Source organism: Neopsephotus bourkii, unplaced genomic scaffold (assembly GCF_033783945.1).
Source record: "Neopsephotus bourkii isolate Nb327-2 ecotype Australia unplaced genomic scaffold, CSIRO-AGI_Nbou_v1 NB_659, whole genome shotgun sequence".
Classification (NCBI taxonomy): Eukaryota; Metazoa; Chordata; class Aves; order Psittaciformes; family Psittacidae; genus Neopsephotus; species Neopsephotus bourkii.
The window spans coordinates 4,365,023-4,385,084 of record NW_026901158.1 but is presented as its reverse complement, the minus strand read 5'-3'; the positions used below and the strand labels follow the sequence as shown (position 1 = coordinate 4,385,084).

The 20,062-nt window shown below is 43.3% G+C and overlaps 1 protein-coding gene across 1 annotated transcript in view; it reads right to left on the bottom strand.

Moving 5' to 3' along the window:
• The window catches only part of DDX31 (DEAD-box helicase 31), a 48,518-nt gene that overhangs the window by 18,719 nt on the left and 9,737 nt on the right, over positions 1–20,062 (bottom strand). Inside the window, exons 14-19 of the mRNA XM_061352329.1 lie at positions 19,743–19,972; positions 19,241–19,417; positions 16,890–16,949; positions 10,920–10,970; positions 8,763–8,902; positions 3,652–3,733 (exon numbers count right to left, since the gene is read on the bottom strand). Of these exons, the coding sequence (XP_061208313.1) occupies positions 3,652–3,733; positions 8,763–8,902; positions 10,920–10,970; positions 16,890–16,949; positions 19,241–19,417; positions 19,743–19,972 (740 nt within the window). The remainder of the gene's footprint in view (positions 1–3,651; positions 3,734–8,762; positions 8,903–10,919; positions 10,971–16,889; positions 16,950–19,240; positions 19,418–19,742; positions 19,973–20,062) is intronic.

The following is a 20,062-nucleotide window of genomic DNA, read 5'->3' as shown; positions in this document are numbered from 1 at the left end:
TCCTGGTGCTTGGGGGAGGAAAAAAAAAAGTCAGACAAAAATGAGGGATAAGAAACTAGGTGCATAATTTCCAAAGTGTGAGGTCAGTCCAAGAGAAATAAGTGAAAAAAAAGCAAACGGCAGGAAACATAATGTACTCGGAAAACAGCTTCTCCCCTCCCTCCTCCCATCTCCACCTTGTCTTTTATCCCCCTTCAGCCCCTTGAGACAGATCTCATTTTAAAACTGCCCCCTAATGGGCATGAACCCCCTGTGTTTGATTCCTGCCTTCCAGGGAGGTTCATCTAAGAAAATAAAAAACGAGCCAATAATAATAAAAGCCCATAAATCTAAATTTAAAACTGACTCAGAGCCAAACTGGGAAAATAAAACCTGCCACCATGTCTGGGCAGATCAAATAAAACAGTGCTACTGGAAGTGCACTGGAAGTCATCCTGTATGCTTTGCTCACATGGGCAAGCTTTAATCCTGCTTGTATCCTGGTCTGGATGAACAGGACAATTAATTTGAGACCTTACACGTTTCTCCAAGACCCAAAAGATAAAAGCCTGCCCCAGAGGTTTGTGTGATCTACTCTCCCATCTAGATGAATTTGTTGCATCTGTTAAGTAAGAAGCATTATTGCCGTTATGGAGAAATAGTGGCATAGGAGAACTTTTTCTACCTTGTGTTTACTTAAAAGCCTGCTCTGGCAGATCCCTAACCACCAGTACGATAACTGCGGTCAATAACAGTATCCGTGAGCTAAAAGAAGAAATGGACCTGGATGCAAAGTTATTTAACAGGTTCAAGACATCAGGGGGACTCACCCAAATGCCAAGTGCACCAGGAAAAGACACTTCTTTCTTTCAGAAGAAGGAAACTTCTTATTATGATAAAGACTGCAGCTTTTAGGTTTGAGAAGTTGGGACAAGTACTGAAAGCTTCTGATTTCTTTAAGAGAGTATGTTAATGGGAGAAAGAACTGAAATATAATACAGCCAGACTAAGGCAGAAAAGTTCTTTTTTAAAACAGTAAAAAAAAAAAAACAGGGATGGGGAAAAAAGCACCAAAATGCCAGGCTGTAACAGCTCCTGCTTCCATTATCCTTCAAAACAAAATGAAGGATTTTGTTTTAATAACAACTTTTTACTAACCTCTGCACACCTTCCCTAGAACTCACCAAGTCCCCCTGCCCCCTCCATAAAAGTTGAAAGATCAAATTTATTCTCTTTGTAGGCAGGTGAACATTCACACACCCAGACATAGCCACATATATATTTTATATACCTAAATATAAAATATACATTTTACAGACACTTCAGCTTGCTCCCTGGCTGCACACAGAAGTCCAAAATATACACGTTCCAATGTGGTACTTGTAATGGACTTTAGTTGAGGCAATGAGAACTGAGGAGCATTATAATGAGGTTCCTGTGTGCACGACTATAATATATACATGACTCAATGCACGGAGAGCTGATAAGCAAAGCTAACGCTCTCTCGAATGGCAACATCACAAACAGATCAGGTTCAGCTCCTCATAACAAGTCCTCAGTCACTCTCTGTCCTGTGCAAAGTCCCACTGCATTCCCAGCTCACTGCACTGTCTTTACAGCAAATGTACAGAACTTAAGAGAGATTAACCCTCCTGAAAACTTGGAAATGTGCCCCTGCAGCTTCTGAGAAAGCACTGCAGACCACTCACAGAGCCTCTGATAGCGATAAAATACAAAGCTAACAAACAGAATGAAGCTTTGACTGCATTTAATACATTTTTTTCAAGTAATTCCTGAAGAAGCCTATTTGATCTTGACAGAACTACTGTAATTTCATCCCCATTAAATGGTACATGGTTTTTTTCCCATAAAGAGAAACTCTGTTTCTCAGTACTGATCCTTTCAGAGTCTGAGCCACACAAAAATAGGTTATTCTGGTTTTGTAAATCCCTGCAGCAGAGTCAGACCACCCTAAACCCAGGGTGGGTATATCTCAGCTCCAGTGAAGTCAACAGCAAAATCCCATTCCCTTTGATGGCAGAGGGAAGAGAGGAATTCAATCCCACCTTTGACTGCCAGTGAAAGGAACCAGCTCCTTCTGAATGTGCACTCATGTACCCGGCATGGCAGCACATGACCAGGCAGCACTGCTGAGCAAAACCAGAGCAACTGCTGCTTTCAAGCATGGTTTGGTTTGATATTTTTGTGAATTAAAGGGAGAAAGACAAAAGAAAAGTTATTTAGAATATTCTGTGCTTAGATGTCTAGAGTATTTTACAATTTAAAAGCATGGGAGAATTACCTATTTGATGAGTCCTGATAGTAAAAAGACTTGTTAGCTTTTTATTGCTGTTCCTTTGGAACAAGGAACATAAAGGCACTGAGATGTTTCGGTGAGTATTTCTGCAATGATTCAACAATTTTGAACCTCTGCATGTACTGGGCTCTGACATTCAGCAGGCTTTTTCTCTTGCCACTTTTCAAAAGCCACATCGTAATTTCCTAGAAAAAAACATGTTCTCTTTTTTTGCCCAGTTTCCAAGAAATAACATTTGTCCTCAAGCCCAGAGCAAATAATATTTATTCTGTCCCACGTCAGCAACAGATTTAAAGTGCAATTTCTGCATAAATGTATCTGTGGAAAAACTGTCCAAAAGTTACCTGCCTATAAGCACATTTGGGAGCAAAGGAAAGTATTTCTACACAGAACTACTTCAAATAATTTTTGAATTAACAAAGCACAGCTAAACTTTTACATATTTGTTTAATGAGTTAAGAGGTCATATCCTAGGCCTGATCCAGACGTTCGAAATGCAGGCATTACAGGCCGCTTTCAGGGAAAAAACGTGCAGTCATGGGAAAGAGCTTTAAACAGAGCTGTATCTCAGAGGAGCCACAGATCTGGCTTTCTGTGAAATATAGGGTGTGTAGGAAAACTGAACATCTTTCAAAAGCATGTATACCCAGGAAACCACAGTTTGTAACAGTCATCTGCAGGAAAGAAGGTGGCTCATACATGGTGTAACAGAAAGAACGAGCAGGCAAAACAGCAACAAGAGAAAAAAGAGCATGCTGCATCATGCTTGACACATTCTTGACTTCCATTCAAAATGAGGGTTCTTGGAGGATTTAATTTGCCAGAATGCAGGAACGCCTGAGACATCAATTGCAAATGACTGAATTCTGTGAATTAGCAACTTGAAGGCAGACCCAAACCTTGCTGAAGTCAATAAAAAGATGCCTGTCAACCCAGTGCGCTTTAGTTTAGGCTCCAAGTAAATACAGATAATAAAAACCCATATGTGACACACCACCAAATCTTATATCTTAAGAGAAGTTTTGTGTCATTTGTGATCTCCAGCAGTACTTTAGTGCCAAAAATCCACGAACAGAAACACAATGGGGAAAATACCCTAAGCTTTTGCAGCCAGAAACCTTTATTTGCCTGTTACAAAAATACTTGCTGAAGCGTTAAAAACGATGCTTTTTGGGGACAACAGTTTAATGATTGGACAGTTGTGATATAAGGCAGTTGTAGAATTATTTGCATTGCCCAACATCACGGATATGCCAACCCTCGTATGGTAAAGACAGAAGCTAAGGGAAGAATACTCATGATGTCTAACTGGTAAATGAAAACTGGAGCAATTCCAAATCGGCAGAATAACTCACCTTTCTTCTTGGTCTGTGCAACTTGAAGCGATCGTCTTTCATCAGGCTGGATAATACTTTCTCCATCTTTATCTCTGAAACACTGAAGCAACAAGACAAAAAAATTACCCTTTCTCCAGCTTTTCAGATATAGCACATAACGAACCACAGGCTGACAATGGAGAGCAAAAAGACTGAGATTTACATGTTCAACTTGAGAATTTATCCCTGGAATACAGGTCTTGCTCCAGACACTTACTCAGAAACCCTGAAAGAGTAACTATCATAAAATCTCGGCCCCAGCTAAACTGGTGCTTTCACTGGAAGAGACACAGTTTTACCCACAATCTTGTTGCTCTTACAAGTCATCAACACACGCTCCAATTCGAACAGAGCATCATAACTGAGGGTGGACTTTCAGTTCTCTGTGAGTCTCTTTGGTTCTTAACCAGAGTAAATAATTCAAGAAAAAAGTTAGGTCTTGAATTACATTTTCATTGTTTTAATGATATTTCTTTCCTTGAATTAAGAAGCACCAAGACAAGTGGGAACCACCTGATTCCATTTTCCACTAAGAGAAACTCAAACCAGAGTTGAAGCAGCTCAGAACAAATGCTTCTTGCAGATTTACTTTATAACAGTAAGATCTGTAACCTCCACTTTGAACCCAGAGCATGTCAAACATTTTATCGTACATTAGATGCCATGGTCTTCCTGATGGACGCACACCCCCTCCAACTCATTTATAGCTTCAAAAGCCACCTCTGACACCAAATACACTGTTTGATTTCCTTCCCTATTCTTAGAACTCACCTTCCCTCTCATTTGAAGTGCAAAGCCAAAGCCCAGCGCAGTAGGGACCCTATAGCATCTTTTTTAAATACAGGAGACTCAGTCAGCTGTCCTAGCCAGGCTTCACACTGGGCATTTATTTTCATTCTGTCGACTCATATTCCTCCTGTAGAGTCAACCAGATGATTTATTCTCCAGTCCTGCTTGCAAGACACTGCTGGGTACTCTTATGGCCCAGATACTGGAAACGCTTACAAACCCACTTCATTTTAAGGTGCGTGGTCCTACTTAGAGGTGCATTTACAGGAGACGAGAAATTCTTCATCCTCTTTAACACTGTCTTGTGGGGCACACATACACCAGGTGATAATACAGGAACAGCTGTGCAGCTCCAGGCCATTAATATTACAGCTGCATCCAAACTGGGTCCAATTTCCAAGGGAATTACCCAGATGATAAAAGCTGAGGTTTGTGGGCCCAAATTTTCAGCAATGGGCAAAGGTCATCTCTAGAAAACAGATTCTTTCCCTTTTTATACCAGAATAGATCATAAATACTGCATGGAGCCAAGGAGTTCATTTGGGGTTACATCAGTCTAAAGAAGAGAGAAATCTTGGGGGTCCACCAATTCTCTGAGACTCCTGAATGTCAGATGAATAGAAAGATGTATGCGGTTTCCAAAAGGAAGCATTGCTGATACTCTTTGATTTGTAAATTACAGAAAGACATACTAACAACAAGGATATTCCCTTTCTTTCACTCAAAGATCTCTAAACACCTGGCTAGGAAGAATGGATGAATCATTCCCACACTGTGTAACAGGATACCACAATCCTCGCCTGTTCCCCAGTCCTTCCCAGTTAAAGTGACAAATACCTTTTACTTTTGCAATCTACCTTGTCAACCTCAGTCAGCTCACCACCACAATACAAAGAAAGGGAAAAAGGTGGTCCAGAGAAACAGCCATCCAGCCTGGATGGTACAGGGTAGCCTCGAGATATCCTATATGGGAGACAAGCAGCTGGGACTCACGACGTAGCAGATTCCTCTGCAGAGAATGCAGAGAAAGGCGGGGGAATGATGGGGGAGAAAGGGAAATGGAGCATAAAAAGACAACTGAGGGTTTCTCTGTTTGGTTTTGAAGAGTATAACAGCAAATTAAAACATAAATGGCAATCACTTAAGCAAGAGAAAAGCATCCCCCACCACCCCCCCCAACCCCAAAGGTTGCTTTGACACCGCCATGAATGAAAACGTCAAACCTTTGACATTGATTTGTGTGGGATGTCACCCCCTCTCCGATCCTCCTCTCGCCTGGCGCGCCGCCAGCTCGCAGCCTAACAGCTCCGTGAACCGGGTTCACAGCGGGGAGCGCCGCGCGAGGGGGGCAAGCACAGCCCTCCAGAAGGGAGAGAAATGACTCGTGCCTTCACGGCGAGGCGCTTCCCTTTATAAATTAGTTAGGCCGCCGTTAGGAGATAAAGAAATTATCTGATAGCTGTCGAGGCAGGCGCTGCTAGATTGCAGTTGAAGGAGGTAAAAGAGATATAAGGGAACAAAAAACGAAGTAAACCTCGCTGACTTTCGTCTGCTTCTTGCCTCTTTCCTTTGAAGGAAAATCTGTTAGTTACGTTGAGAGCTGAGACAGAACGTTTTGGAGTCTAACCTTTAAAATAAAGAAGAAAGAAAGAAAGAGGAAATGTAAACATGAGTGTGCATGTGCACGCACACAGCTACAGTTAGGTAGAGGAACCACAACTTCAAGCCACACAAAGACTGAAAGGAAAGTTGCAGAGAGAGATGCACACAGCTTTCTTGAGGCCCATTGGGAATTGCTGATCTCAGCAGAGCCAAAGTGAGATCGTTTTGGCAAAGGCTAATGCTGCTTTTCCACAGTGGAAGCCAAGGAGAGGCTTCAGGTACCAGTGAAAATTAATTGCGAGCGATTTCCAATTTCAAAGGCAGTCATCCCTAATTCCGAAGTGGATTTTCATCCAGGAACAAAGCCACGTCTGCTCTCATTACTTCCGACTCTCAACATTTCTGGACTTACTCCCATGCATGCTGGGGTGGGTGGAGGGGCTTAAGAAAAACTCTGGGTCAGATCCTCATCTACTGCAAAGCAGCACGGCACATCTCATTTACACCAGCTGAAGGCTGCGGGGACCCATCTCATGCTTTGTCTTCTCAGAAATACATATTTTATGAAGTATTTACATTTCAATAAACCCAGCAGGAATTTCATTTAAAAAAGAAAAAAACAAATTAAAAAAGAAATTCACAACACACGCTCGCCCTCCACAAACCCCAAAGATTGAAAAATTAAGCAAAGAATAAAAAAAATGCAAACTCCAGAAACTTGTGCAGTCCAAGTCAAAAGCTATGAGGACTTAGGGTAAAGAAACAAAAATTACCAGTGCTTAACAGGATCAGTGACAGTCCAACACATGCTGTCTTTCGCCCTTGCACTGAATTAAATTGTCAGGATTATCACCATAATGCTCTGTTTATGAAGGGTAACGGCAATTTGTGCTGATGGCACTTGCTGTCTCTTGCTTCAAGCTGCCTTCCTGCATCTTCTCTGTAATTCATCAGCTCTTTTCTATCCCGTTGCCCCTTCTCACACCATGCACTACTGTATAGGAAGAGCGGAGGACATATGACTGCAAAGAGGCCGACTCGCCCACCCATGCCAATTAGACACTCATCTTCTTCCATCTGAAGACAGGGGTCAAGGAAGGCAAGCTGCACTCCTTTTTGGCGAGTCCCTCATCTGCAGGGCAGCACGTTTTATGAAGAACATAAAACAGACAAACAAGAAAAGACAATTCCCACAGTTGTTTGGCTCTGTTGATTTGAGAAGTGGAGCAAAAAACGAGCATTCAAAGAAACCTCCCTCTGCTCATTCAGCACAGCCTTCTACAGATCTGTGAAGAACATGGTGAGCTCAACAACAGGTCTCCTTAGCAGATATAATTACCAACATGAGTGGCACTGCTCTTTAAACTTGTTAAGAATCAACAAAATGGGATAAAAGCATTAACATTTAAAATAAAAAAAGGAGGGAAATTTCCCCCTCCTTCCTCCAACACTTCCAAAATATTATAAAATAGAAAAATAGAACTTTCCACTTGGAGTTAAAAATTCACAATTATGTGGGATTTCACCTTTAAATGTCAGTGCTGTTTGTTACATGAAAAAAAATCCTGTCAGCTTAGCCCTCCATGTCTTGCTGGTGTCTGCTTAATAGATAGTTACCTGGGATGATGGATGGCTCTTTGTTAGACCACTAAATGGCTCACAGCCTAGAATAAGCCGGTATTTACTGCCAACATTTGTTTGTTTCAAGGATGCGAACCCAAATATGACTCCAAGCAGCTCCACCCAACATAAACACAAGAAATAAGAGAGAACTAATTTGTGCATGGGCTCCATCAACACTAGTACAGCACTGAAGAGACTATACTCAGCTGATGTTCTGAAACGCTGAGAGACAGTGGAGCAGGGAGCAAGGGGAGTCACATACACCCAGCTGACTGCTGAGGAGGCTTAAGACCTGATGGCACTCCTGACTAGCAATGCTGAGCAGAGACTTGTGGGTTTTCTCCACAAAAGGACCATGGCACAAGCAAGCTAGGCTAAAATCTCATCATGGGTTGGCCATCAGGTAGCTGACTGCACACTGAGCTGGTCCTTACCCACCTTTACATTCTCTCCTTACTGCCTACTCCCAAGTCTGAGCTAGAGAGGGTGAAGGAGAAGCTTTCTCAGCTAGCTTGGAAGCACACCCCACTTTTGGTCTGCAGAGTCCTTATTACCTTTCAGGACCATACTGGGCACTCACTACTTGCAAAAGGCCTTACTATTCCTGTTACAACCCACTTGCACAACTCATCTTAGCCAATTACCTGCCAGGTATGATCCACAGCTCCCATGCTATTTCCCTGCCGGATCTCTCCTGAAGAGAAATCACAGTCTCTGACAATATGGTGCTATGCAGGCAGATGGCCAGTTAGCATTTGACAGGCTCATTTGACTTGTGATCTCCACATAGCCACAATTTGAACCCAGGGCCAGAGAGATAACAATGGAGTGCAAAGGATCTCCGACTATCGTCTCCTCTCTGCCCCTCACCACACACACTCACTCACACACAGTCTGCCAGGCTGATGATTTTCACACACTTTCCTTCCTCCTTTTGCTAGTCTGGGGCCGGTCCTGGATCACAAGAATTAATAAATTCTTATTAAAACCTGCACGAGACACAGTCCCGCTGCAAGTGCCATGGAAGGTTAATTAGCAAGGATGAGCTGAAACTTTTGTTCGCGTTTCTGACTCACTTAATCTTGTGAGAAGCCAGCAAGCTGACATATTCTGCCTCCGAAGGCGCCAGGACAAGCAGGCTGTTCCCGTGACAGCCAATGCGAGCCGTCCTCCCGATCCGGTGGATGTATTCCGCAGGTGAAGCTGGAGCATTATACTTCAAAAAGGGAACATGAGAAGGGAAAAGAGGAATTAACAGAACACGGCGTGTTAATTATAAACGAGACAGCCCGCTCATCTGAAACAAAAGGGATCTCAGCAAACCCCACATGCTGCACCTCCCTCGGAATTGGCCTGTTTATAAAGAGCCCGTCGGGCTCATCCCTGTAACCATCACTCAGCCCCCTCACCCCCCATCATGACATGTGAATGTGACACATTGGCCAACTTTCAGATAATAGGACAGTTTCCCCATCTCAGTGTCTCTCTTTGCCTTTTACATTTTATTTCTATACTGGCACATCAGGAACCTGTTTGCTTCCCTTAAAAAATAAAATAAAATAATCTCAGAGAGACCTCAAACCAAACAGCCCCCAAGAGTACCCCTATGGTGCAGGAAGCTGCTTCTCTGTATCATCAAATAGAAGACGACAGATTCAAATTTGGACTTGGGCTAAATTGCTTTGTTTTGGTTAAAGCAAATCATAGCTGGTTACTGGAGACAAGAAACCTAAGAGAGATGAGGGAGTAAGTGCTTTCAGCAGCATAAAATGCAGGTAACAACTCTCTTACCATGTACAACTATCAGTCAGTATGAAAATGTTGCTTAAAGTCACCCCTAATATAGTGGTGCCTCCCATTTACTTCACTGGGAATCAAAACTGCCCAGCTATTTGCAAGATCTGATAAAGGGTGACATATTTCCCTCCCTATAACCTCCCCCTATTCTTCCTCCCTCCTCTTTTTCCTGGAAAAAGGAACATGCACAGAGATACTGCTCAGAAATGAGCCCTCAGCAGTTTAACTGGAAAAAACCCAACCACCAAAGCCCACTATAGTGTTTATACCTGTGCCCTCTGGCAAAGTTTCTACTGGCTAGAGGTGTGAGTAAGATGCTGTGAGCAATCTAATTGCTCCCTGCAGGTCCTTGCTCTTGGACACAGCTCTCAGGACAGCTGAGATTTCGCCTTCTGGACACACAGAAGTCTCTCAGGGCTTTAGGTAATTTGCACTGCGTTCTAACACTGGCAACTATATCTTTGGTTAAATTATATTAATATACAGATCTGGGAATTACAGACTTCACTTCCCCAGCCTTCTCCAGCTAGCTACCTGCTGCAAAACCTTTCATTTTCAAAAACACAAAAATTAAAATCAAATTTGTTACCTGAAGGGATGAGGTAGAATTAAAAAGCTTTGTTGAGGCTCTGCGCCCTGTTCTTTTTACCCAGGTGTTGCTTGATTCTTGCGAATCTCTGGATCAGTTTTTCCTCACTTCAACTAACCTTTTCTTAATTATTAATCTTTTATAAAAATGAAATCTACTTCATGCTCTCAAGCTTCCTCTTTGATATGACAGGCTGCTATTTTTAAGGTTCAATCCAGCTCCCCTAGTTTCTCTCTTTTCTTCCAAGACAATATTTCTGTCAACAGCAATGCAGCAGTGGGGTTTTTTTGTTGTTTGGTTGTTGTTTTTTCCCAGGGAAAATCTGTACTATGCAGTTCTACTGAAAGCCGAACGCTTACAGTGCCAACCCAGCACAGCCTCACTTGCAACATTCAGGTCACTGCACAGACACTATTGGGCTACTCAATGTTTAACATTAGGATGACATTTAAACTCCTAACAGAACCGCCTCCCCAGCAAGCTGAGAAACATAAAAACACAAAACTGCAATAGAGATGGTCAGTACTTCACAAGATTTGGCTTCCTGTAGGGGGAAATGGAGGGCATTTCCTCCCAGCCTGTGGAATATTATTATACAGCTGGTAACACTGGAGTTATTGAAGAGGAAAACAAACTACCAGAACCAAAGGTATGATAACAGTGCTGTATCCTAGCAAAACCCTTAGTCCCTATCCTGCAGTCAGGAACATGTCAGTCTTCCACACCTGTAGGCATCAGCACAAAGACCAGAAAACTGCAGAAAGAAGGACTGGACAAGAAAGGGATTTCATCTGAGCAACACTGCACTCCATATACAAGTACATGCATACACACACTGCAAGCCTACCTGCACAATCCATGTCACTTGAGGCAGGTCTAATCCACGTGCTGCAACATCCTTTAAAATTAATAGGGAAATTACTTCAGTAAAAATGCTTTCAAGATATCAGCAAAGAACAAGCTCTTCTGGGATGGCAATTATGCCAGGAAACAACTAGCTATGCAAGTAGGAATCTTACGTGCCTTGTTTGGGGAGAGATGGACCAAAGGTCAGAAATAATGTTGAGGGTTTAAAGCACAAGGAATATTATTAACATGCTAATACAACAGAAATAATTCACTACTGTGGCCCAAAGCCTGGAGGATATTAAACCACTTGTCTGAGAGTGGTGTTGAGTTACAGCAGTCTGTTATAGTCCCTTTATATTATATCTGAGAGAATCAACTGTCTTAATGGTAGTGATACCTTTGGTTCTTCAGTTTGTTTCACTGATGAAAACAGATCTGCTCATATGCACATACTACTCAAACAGTGAGAGAGGCAGAAGGAAATCTCTGGAAGGCAACAGTATTTCTGAGAACACCTTTCTTCACAGAAAGCCTAAGAATTAAAACGTGGCTGCTTATGATGAAGAGGAAAATGGACATACAGCCAATGGTCAAGGATCCAAGGCCTTGAGTGGAGTGTCCAAGGATGCCCTGATCTCCACCTACAACTCATTGGTTGTTTCCTAGGTGATGGGCTGAAGTTGAGGAGCAGGTGACTTGCAGATCACTTGGCCCTATGATAAAAAGCCCACAAACAATTTAGCAGAACCTGCAGAAAGCTGGAGCACAGCTCAAGGAGAAGGGACTTCAGCTACCCCTGAGATTTTCACCAGTCTTGTTTCGATTTGGAGAAGCAAAACTCAACCCTGAAGCAACAAGTCTGAAGCTGCTGTCAGGAGTGTTATTTGATATGCCAGCTGTTGAGAAAACCCATCAACTTGGAGAAGGACTTGAATGAGACCCTTTAGTTACCCACAGACATTATAGCTCAAAAACCCATACCCTTTCAAAGAGAAAAGTGAGTGTAAATACTGTTCAAAATGGAGAGGGAGTGTAAACATGTTTCAATCTCCCTTCTTGATTTTCTGTTCATTAGTAATGTCCTCACATACTCCTTGGATTTTGCATTCACCACGCAGAATAGCAGAGCAGGTGTGCAGATTTAACTCTGTTAGGAAATGTTTTGGAACACATGTATCTTTTAGCTGGTTGCAAAATAGAATATATTAAGAATGTAAGCAGGAGCTTAATGTACTAAAAATGTGTCAGCCACCCACTGAAGTGTTTTCATGCAACTCCCACACACGTTAAAAGACTCGGAAGCTGATGTTTTGGCAGCAAAGGCCTTCCCATAAGCACTAGCCAAGTTGTTTTGTGGCTCCAAATGCAGTAAAAGAGGAGACACTTTCCACAGCGCCCACTCTGAAATAACACACACTTTCACTCCAACACGCTCATTAAGCAGCGGCTTGTTCCCAGAGTCAGGATGAACAGATGTACAAAAAGCCATTTAAAGGAGGTTGGAGGAAATAAATCAAGAGAAGTCGGGGAATGTGTACAGCAGTTACCAGGATAACAAGATTATAAAGTCTGCAGCACAATCAGACAGCAGTGCTGATGCCTGATTCCGATCAGGTTGGCCCTCATATATTTCCAGGCTGACATGCCTTTGGTCTTTTCCTATACTGTGCTCTTTCTTATACCCAGTACCCTAGGAAAGGCTGTGTTTGATAGGAGGGCTCTGACCTTGGGGCAGGGTCAGCTCACCCAAAATAAACAGATAGCCAAGCTGCCCCTGTGGTCAGGTGCATGCGCCTCCAACATGGGGAAGAGAAGGAGACAGCAGGGGCAGGAGCCATTGCTCTCATTCATCAGGATTTTTCTCTCCTCTTCTAAGATACCTTTTCTCAACACCTCTGGCTGGAAAACTACTGCTGCAGACAGTCTTGTTCTTGTGTGCCTTAGCCAAAGCATGCAGAGAAGTTGAATAGTTAACCAAAAGCCTAATAAATAGCCAGGGACAACATTTTAGGAGCCTTTCTCCCATCATCCATCTTGTATTCACTATTGCTTTCACAATCCCACCAACTCCACTCAGCTGTTACTGACACATATCAGCAGCTATTCTCCCGGGGTTTAACTTGGCTTTCTTTCAGAAGTGTCTTGGGATTTACTGGTAATTGGAGTGTTTTGCAAACTCTCAAAGATTCCTCAGTATCAGTCCACCTGCGTCTCCTGTAGCTCCTTTTCCTCAAAGACCCTAGCAGACAGCAGCAAGGTAGAATTAGGATGAAAAGTTTTGAGTTGATTTGCTTTCCTCTGCTGGCAGAGCCCATGAGCTTCCTGCTTCTCAGATCTTTAGAAAGTAGTTGTGGGTCACCATACCAGGAAAGAATACAACTCAAACAATAGTTATCCAGTTTTGCTAGCACTACATTTATTCCACACACAGAATCACTAACCTGCTGCCAGTGCTTTTCCAAGAAGCCCAATATATTTCTAATGTACTTCTTTTCCACTGCCCCAGAGAGTACTGCCCTTTCCATGCATGACCTCACACCACCTTTCCTTAATAACAAGGAAATCTAGAATACGAACTGCTGATCTAGAATCAGCAAGTCACCACTGGTTCTTTTCAATGGACAACTGAAGGGAGCATTAAGTGACCATCTCACAGGAGAAAGGAGAAATAACCTACATCAATGCAATTTTAGAGAAAACCCAGATACCCAGCGAACATGATGACCTTAACCATATTACTGCCCTGACCCCAACTGCAAGACACAGAATGGCACAGTATCAAGGTACAATCTACCTGAGGACCCCCAGGAAATGCTGAAATTTCTGCTTCTAACAATTCACATTACCAGCCTAAGCCTGTGGTGGTGGGGTACACAGGGGTGGGTGCAAGGGAACAGAGGGCAGAAAGGTCACACCTAAAGCAAGGCACTGAAGAAGACCCAACAGACACAGCCACAAAAGTTTTGCAAGGGCCTTGGTTTGCTCAGTCCCTCTCACACATTCTAATTAGGGCAAAGGAAATTGCTAAAGTTGCTTTTGAAAGACACTCAATGGTGAGGTCTTGAAGGCCCTGAGCTTGACAATTGGCTGCCTACATGAGGCCTAGAAGTACAGATGGAAGGCAGCTTGCTCAGGTGCCAGGCTGTCAGTTGGATTAAAATGACTCATTTATTTACCAAAGAACCTCACAAAGTGCTTTAGCTAACAGGCAGAGAGGGCCTAACGGCTCTCCAAGCTGGGGAAGAAGCTCTCTCGCCTTCCCGGCCTGCCAAAAGTCATTACTGCCGAGTGTGGAAAGCCATCAGCAGGGTAGAGACCCCCGTCGGCAGGGTGACAGATTGGGCTGCGTAATCAGAGGAGGAAGGGGAGAGCACAGAAGCTGTCAGAGGCGAAAGCTCTTGGCTGGGGCCGCCAGAAAACTGGCAAGATGAGTTAGCGTGACTGAGTAAACAGCAAACAATCTCCAAATGATCTTTCCTCTCTCCCTGGAAGAGATGAACTTGTTTAAAAGGCACATCCCAAAGGAAGCTGCAAAGAACTTCAGTGAAGGAGAGAGAAATAAATGCGGATGAGACCCTCTGAGATACACGGCCCTTCTTTATTTTCTTGTCTGCCAGCTTATATTGTCTGGCAAAAATATTTTATGGAATATATTAATATACACATGACATACAGCAAATTAATAAAAGGAACAGCAGGTCCCATTGCTTACTAGAGCGGAAAGATGGGTGGAGAACACGGCATAAGGGACAAGGGAAGGACGGCAACATTATTTGTGTTGCTCTTTTGTGAGCCAGGTTTCAAGATTTCATGGGCACAAAACATGATTTTTGCAGTAAAAAGAACAGAGCCCTCTTTCTGCAAAACATTTTTGCTGATATGAAGAGAAGTGTCAGAAAAGGCAATGCCCTCAGAGGCAGGAGGTGGTCACAGTGCCTGGCTGCCCTTTGGACATCTGCGTTGGGGAGGCACCTGTAATGTGGAACTAGTGCAAAGTGTATCTCTATATTAAGGTGTCCATATGGTCCCCATTACTGTGGTAACAGGCCACCTCCTGGTTTCAATGCATTTGTCCTCCCAACATCTCTGTAAGATAGAAAAGTGCTACTATCCCTATTTTACAGATGGGGAGCTGAAGCACAGAGAGATTCTGGACTCAGACACAACTTACTGTGCTTAACGTGCTAACTATGTGCCAGCTGAGCCACAGTAACCATAACTGTCAGGATTTGCATCCCTGCCTTGCAGTAAATGCAAAGTAGCTTAGATGGAAATGAAGGAGGGTTACGATAAATGCATTACTTTACACTACCCTCTTCATGGCAATCTAGATTAATTCACATTACCTCCCATTTATGACAGGTCAGGAGCAAACACACAACTATTGCTGCTCAGCTGACATGTGGCTACTTGCCTTGTCATCACAATTCCATATTCACTTGCACAGAGTCTGTGGCATGGTAGGAAATCAAACCACATCTCCAGCGTCTCAAGATGGGGATCCCACCCACTCTATTTCTTTATCTAACTTATTCTTCCTCCTACCTTGTCAACAGCTGTACATTTCCTGGCAGATTCTTCCTGTCACAGGCTGCATTTCCCTTTTGAACAGTCTCACCCAGGAACTGATATCCCAGTGACTGCAATGATTCCATTTTCTCTTTGTCTAAAATTGAGCATTCACTGTCTTTCCAAACGTGTAAATGAAATTTCAGTTTAACAAGACATGTCCCTGAAATTTCTCCGTTACAGACAGCATGTACATGAAGCATAACAAAGTATTATTTAGAATTTACCAAACACTTTCTATCTTTAAAACACTTAAGCTACACCACCGAGTGATTTAACCTTTGCTATCCTCCTCAGTTAAGACACTATGTATTACCTCTGTACACTGGGTAAACCAAGCTATAGATACACTTATGCATTGCAAAGATGCATTTTGACCTTGATCACACCACTGAAAGGTTGCACACACAAGCAGGGCAAAGACTAGCACGTAACAAGTACAATTTTACAGGTGATACAACGCATAACGCGGCAACACTAAATTGAACACTCCTACACACACGGCAGCCCTAGTTTGAACTCGGCTATTAAAAAGATGAAATTCAGCCCCCACCCTCTGAAAAAAAATGGCAACTAGTTTCCTTTAAGAATAATCTGCTGGAAGAGGAGTCATTTCAGAGCTGGAGAGGGTTTCTCAGCTCTAATTACTCCCGATCGCTGTAATTTACAAGTTTGCGGTGGGTAGAAATCGCCAAGATTCACACATTTTCAGATCAACAGCTGCCACTATTAGAGAGCAAATCGTGCAGCCTTCTGCACCACTGCAGCAGGCTAGCTGTGGCACCGACAGGTCAGAAACGAGAAGAGGAAGGTGCCACCAGAGCACAAGGGTGCCAGCAAACTTCAGTAGAGGACAAGAATTTCTCCCTCAGCACCCTTGAAGGAAGCTTGAAGGGCAAAGCATGGAGAGCAGCGGAGCATGTGCATTTCTAGTGACACCATTCTCAGGTTGGGCTTCCCTTCCATCCCTGCAGGTTTTTGTTTTTAACCTTGGGGTAGTCATTAAGATGGGAAATATCACATTACATCCAATTTACCTGGCAGTTCTGGGGCATACCACAAATTAGGATTGCGTTCTACTGACTGTATGTAGAGGGCGAGGTTCCAGCTCCAAATGATCAGATTTTTCCAGACATAAGACCATGCAAAATACGTAGAGGCCTCGTTACAGACATACACTTTCTCTGTATGTGGTACCTTGCAGCAAAAGATCATGTAAATGTCTGCAAAGAGGACATTGGTCCTTATTTAACATGTGAGATGCAGAAAAAGGAGATGACTTTCCTCAAGGTCAGACAGCGAACTGGAATGAGAGCTCAGTGCCAAATCCTCTGCTCTACCATTAGGTATCAGACAGGCCCATTAGCGTGGAGCTGCAAAGGGACTCCAAGTTACTTACAGTGCAAAGCAAGATGCCGGTCTTGGATTTTAAGAACTCCTGGAAGACCTCTGTTCTTTCCTAAAGAATTGATACAGAAAAATGAAAGAGTGCTTATGCACATTACAATCAAACATAAAGCAAATTAGTTAATGTAACAATTTAGCAACTATGCCTTGTTCACTAGATCATGTACAGCTTCAAAAGCAATTGACTTACAGTAGTTCCAGTCAGACTGCTTCTGCAAATGGAAAAAAAGATGTATCTACAGCATACAGGTGTGGTCCTGTGTAGGAAGGCAAAGCATCTGGGGCAAGCCTGAATGCCTTTATTCAAATCAAAGCAGCCAACACCTCCAGGGTTTGCACAGAAGCATGGCCTATATATGTTAGAAAGCAGTAACTGTTTTACGTGGAGAGGGGATCCATAAAAGATTAGGCAGCAGCAGCAGAAGCACTGGCATACTTTATGGGCAGCACACGCTTTTGTGAATGCAAGAAAAAGCTGGACATCTTGTCTGTCCAGTCACAAGATGGGCAGGATAAACCCATTTGGTTGACAACAGTGATATAATCACATCACAAGAGATCAGCTTCATCATGTGCCCAATGAGGCATGCAGACAGTCACTGGACTGACTGAGTAATTATTAAGTATTGGGCATGCTCAGCTGCACAATTCCTCACATGAACTGTTGTGGGATAAGTCTTCAAAGTAACAGAGCAGGAGGGAGGAGATCTTGGCTAGAAACCCCTGCCCAAGGGGGCAGGGAGGCAAGACTCCTGGGCCCTGCAGGCAGCTGCCACAGAGCTCCCACAGGAAATGACCTCATGCTGGCGAGGGCCACCAATGGTGCTGCTGACACTGGGATGAAGGCTGTTCCTTACATCACACTACATCACGGTATTTACTATCACACAAGACAATCTCTTAGCACTAAATAACTCAGTGGCACGTGGTCTTCATTTGGCAGTACCACCTATCCACCTACACTAGCTATGAGAAATAACCACACACACACACTCCTTTGATCCGATTCCATTTACTCTTTTCCTTTTCAGAGCTCAAGCTGTCTCTGGCCTTAGAAACACCATACCCATTTCATTCCTACGCCTTTTGCTTCCTCCTTCTAAAGTATCCTTGTTCCCAAGCTTCAAAAGCGTTCCACCTCAGAGTTCCAGAGATTAAGTGAATGTCCTGTTACGTTGATGATATAGAGGGAACCTTACATATTTGACTCCCAGCTAGGGGTACTGTTCCAGGAAGGAAGAGAAACTTGGGCCTTGCTGACACACTGAATCCTCTGCTGACAAAAATTAAAGAAGAGAGCACGCTGTATCTTGTTGACAATGACAGCAGCCGTGCTCAGCAGTACCATATGGGATCCACAATTTAGCTCCATTAATGCTCTTAATTTGAAGACATCGAGCACTAATTACACACTGGGTACTAAAAAGACAAAACCCTTCCCCTGGTGCCAGCTACTTAGTGGTGTTCTGTTGGCTTAACAGCTGGTCAGGGTAGAGTTGGGCCAGACCAGGCCTGCTCACTTGCTCAGGCAGGCAGGTTGAGGAAAGGCCAGACTGCAGGGACAGCAAAGCACATGTTTCTGGTCTCCACAGGATGGGAATGAGTGAGAAAAAACAATGGCTCTTCACCTCTTACTTCATCAGAATTGCTCTATTCATTTGTGATCTCTGCTGTGCAGCTCATAGTAGAGCAGTAAGTCTCTCCATCACAGACCAAGGACAGGATCAGGGCCTGAACTTTCAAGGGAGGTCCCTCAGCTACTGAAATGCTGCAGCACCAGTTCATTTGACACTCTTTTCCTGGCCTTTCAGCTGTCTGTAGCAAGCTTGAAACCCATCACCCAAGTCTATCCAGCCAAAACCTAGACTTATTTTGGGGTAACTGCTGTTAATTGCTACTATTTCAGCCCAGGGAAGAGCAGCATGTCAAGCACATCAAAATGAAAGCCAAACTGCTCCATCCTCATCTAATGGGGCAACTTATTCAGTAGTAATGTTTCAGAGCTTGGATGAGGTTTTCCTTTGGCATTAAAAGCCTGTCTTGACTGCACAAGAGAGAACCACGGATACATAAATGGTTTAGTGCACCCACTGGGAATACAGAATGGCTGTCTCAGCCTGCTGAAATAACACCTCTTGCCTCTTCAGCTGTGTTTTTCAGATATAGCTACTAAGCTACTTTCCAGAAGCGGGACAATATTCTCATTCTCATTAGCAGATGGAAGAGTGAGGCCCCTAGAGGTGAAATGACTCTCTGTCCTCTCTTCTGCCCTCCTCCACAAAATAATAAATCAAAGGGAATAAGGAATAAAACAGTGTATCCTGACATTCTGAAAATGCTTACTTCCTGTTCCATATTGCCATGCAGTCGTAGAAACTGTAAGCGTGCAGAAGAGAGAGATGAATGTTCAGGTTGTTCTGATTCCAGCCCTCCTGAAAGGACCTTTAAGAGGAGCTCATAGTAGAATTCCACTTGTTCACAGCTGGAGAAAAAGATGATCATCTTGTGGTGTTTTTCAAACTGTGAGAAAAACAAGAAAATTGCACATAACCATTTCTATAGGTCTCTCTCAATTCCATGGTCACTGTAAGATCTAGGTGACTTCCACTTCCAGAGATATGATTATCCATGAAAGGATAACAGAGTTTGACACCAAATACTGAGCCCACAAAACAAGTATCTCAGTTGGCAGCATGAAAGACACAACAGCACCTCAGCTCTCTTGTGGCTGCCTGTACACTGGGTGTACTTCAAAGCCCTAGATCTATCCTTGACAGAGTAACAGATAAAGGAGTTGGAAAGGGCAAAGGGCTACTTAGTAATATAAATGCAAACAGAGACTCACCTTGCATTTCTCAAGGATAAAAGCTGCTAACGTGACAAGCCTCAATTTGCTGGGGACCACCATGACATACTGCTTGAGCTTCTCTGGAACAGCAAAGTTTTCCTGCTCCATGCAGTTTGATGAACTACTGGATTGTCCATCCATTTGTGATGCTGGTCTGATCTGGGTTTCATCTGCTATGGAAATGCTGATGGGATCATTCAAACTGATATCAGCCAGTCGTGTTACTCCTAAATCATAGAAGATGAAAAACACAAGAGGGCCAGTCTGGGGTGATGCTGGGAAGGGTGATGAAATAGTCACATAAAAACCCCAACTAA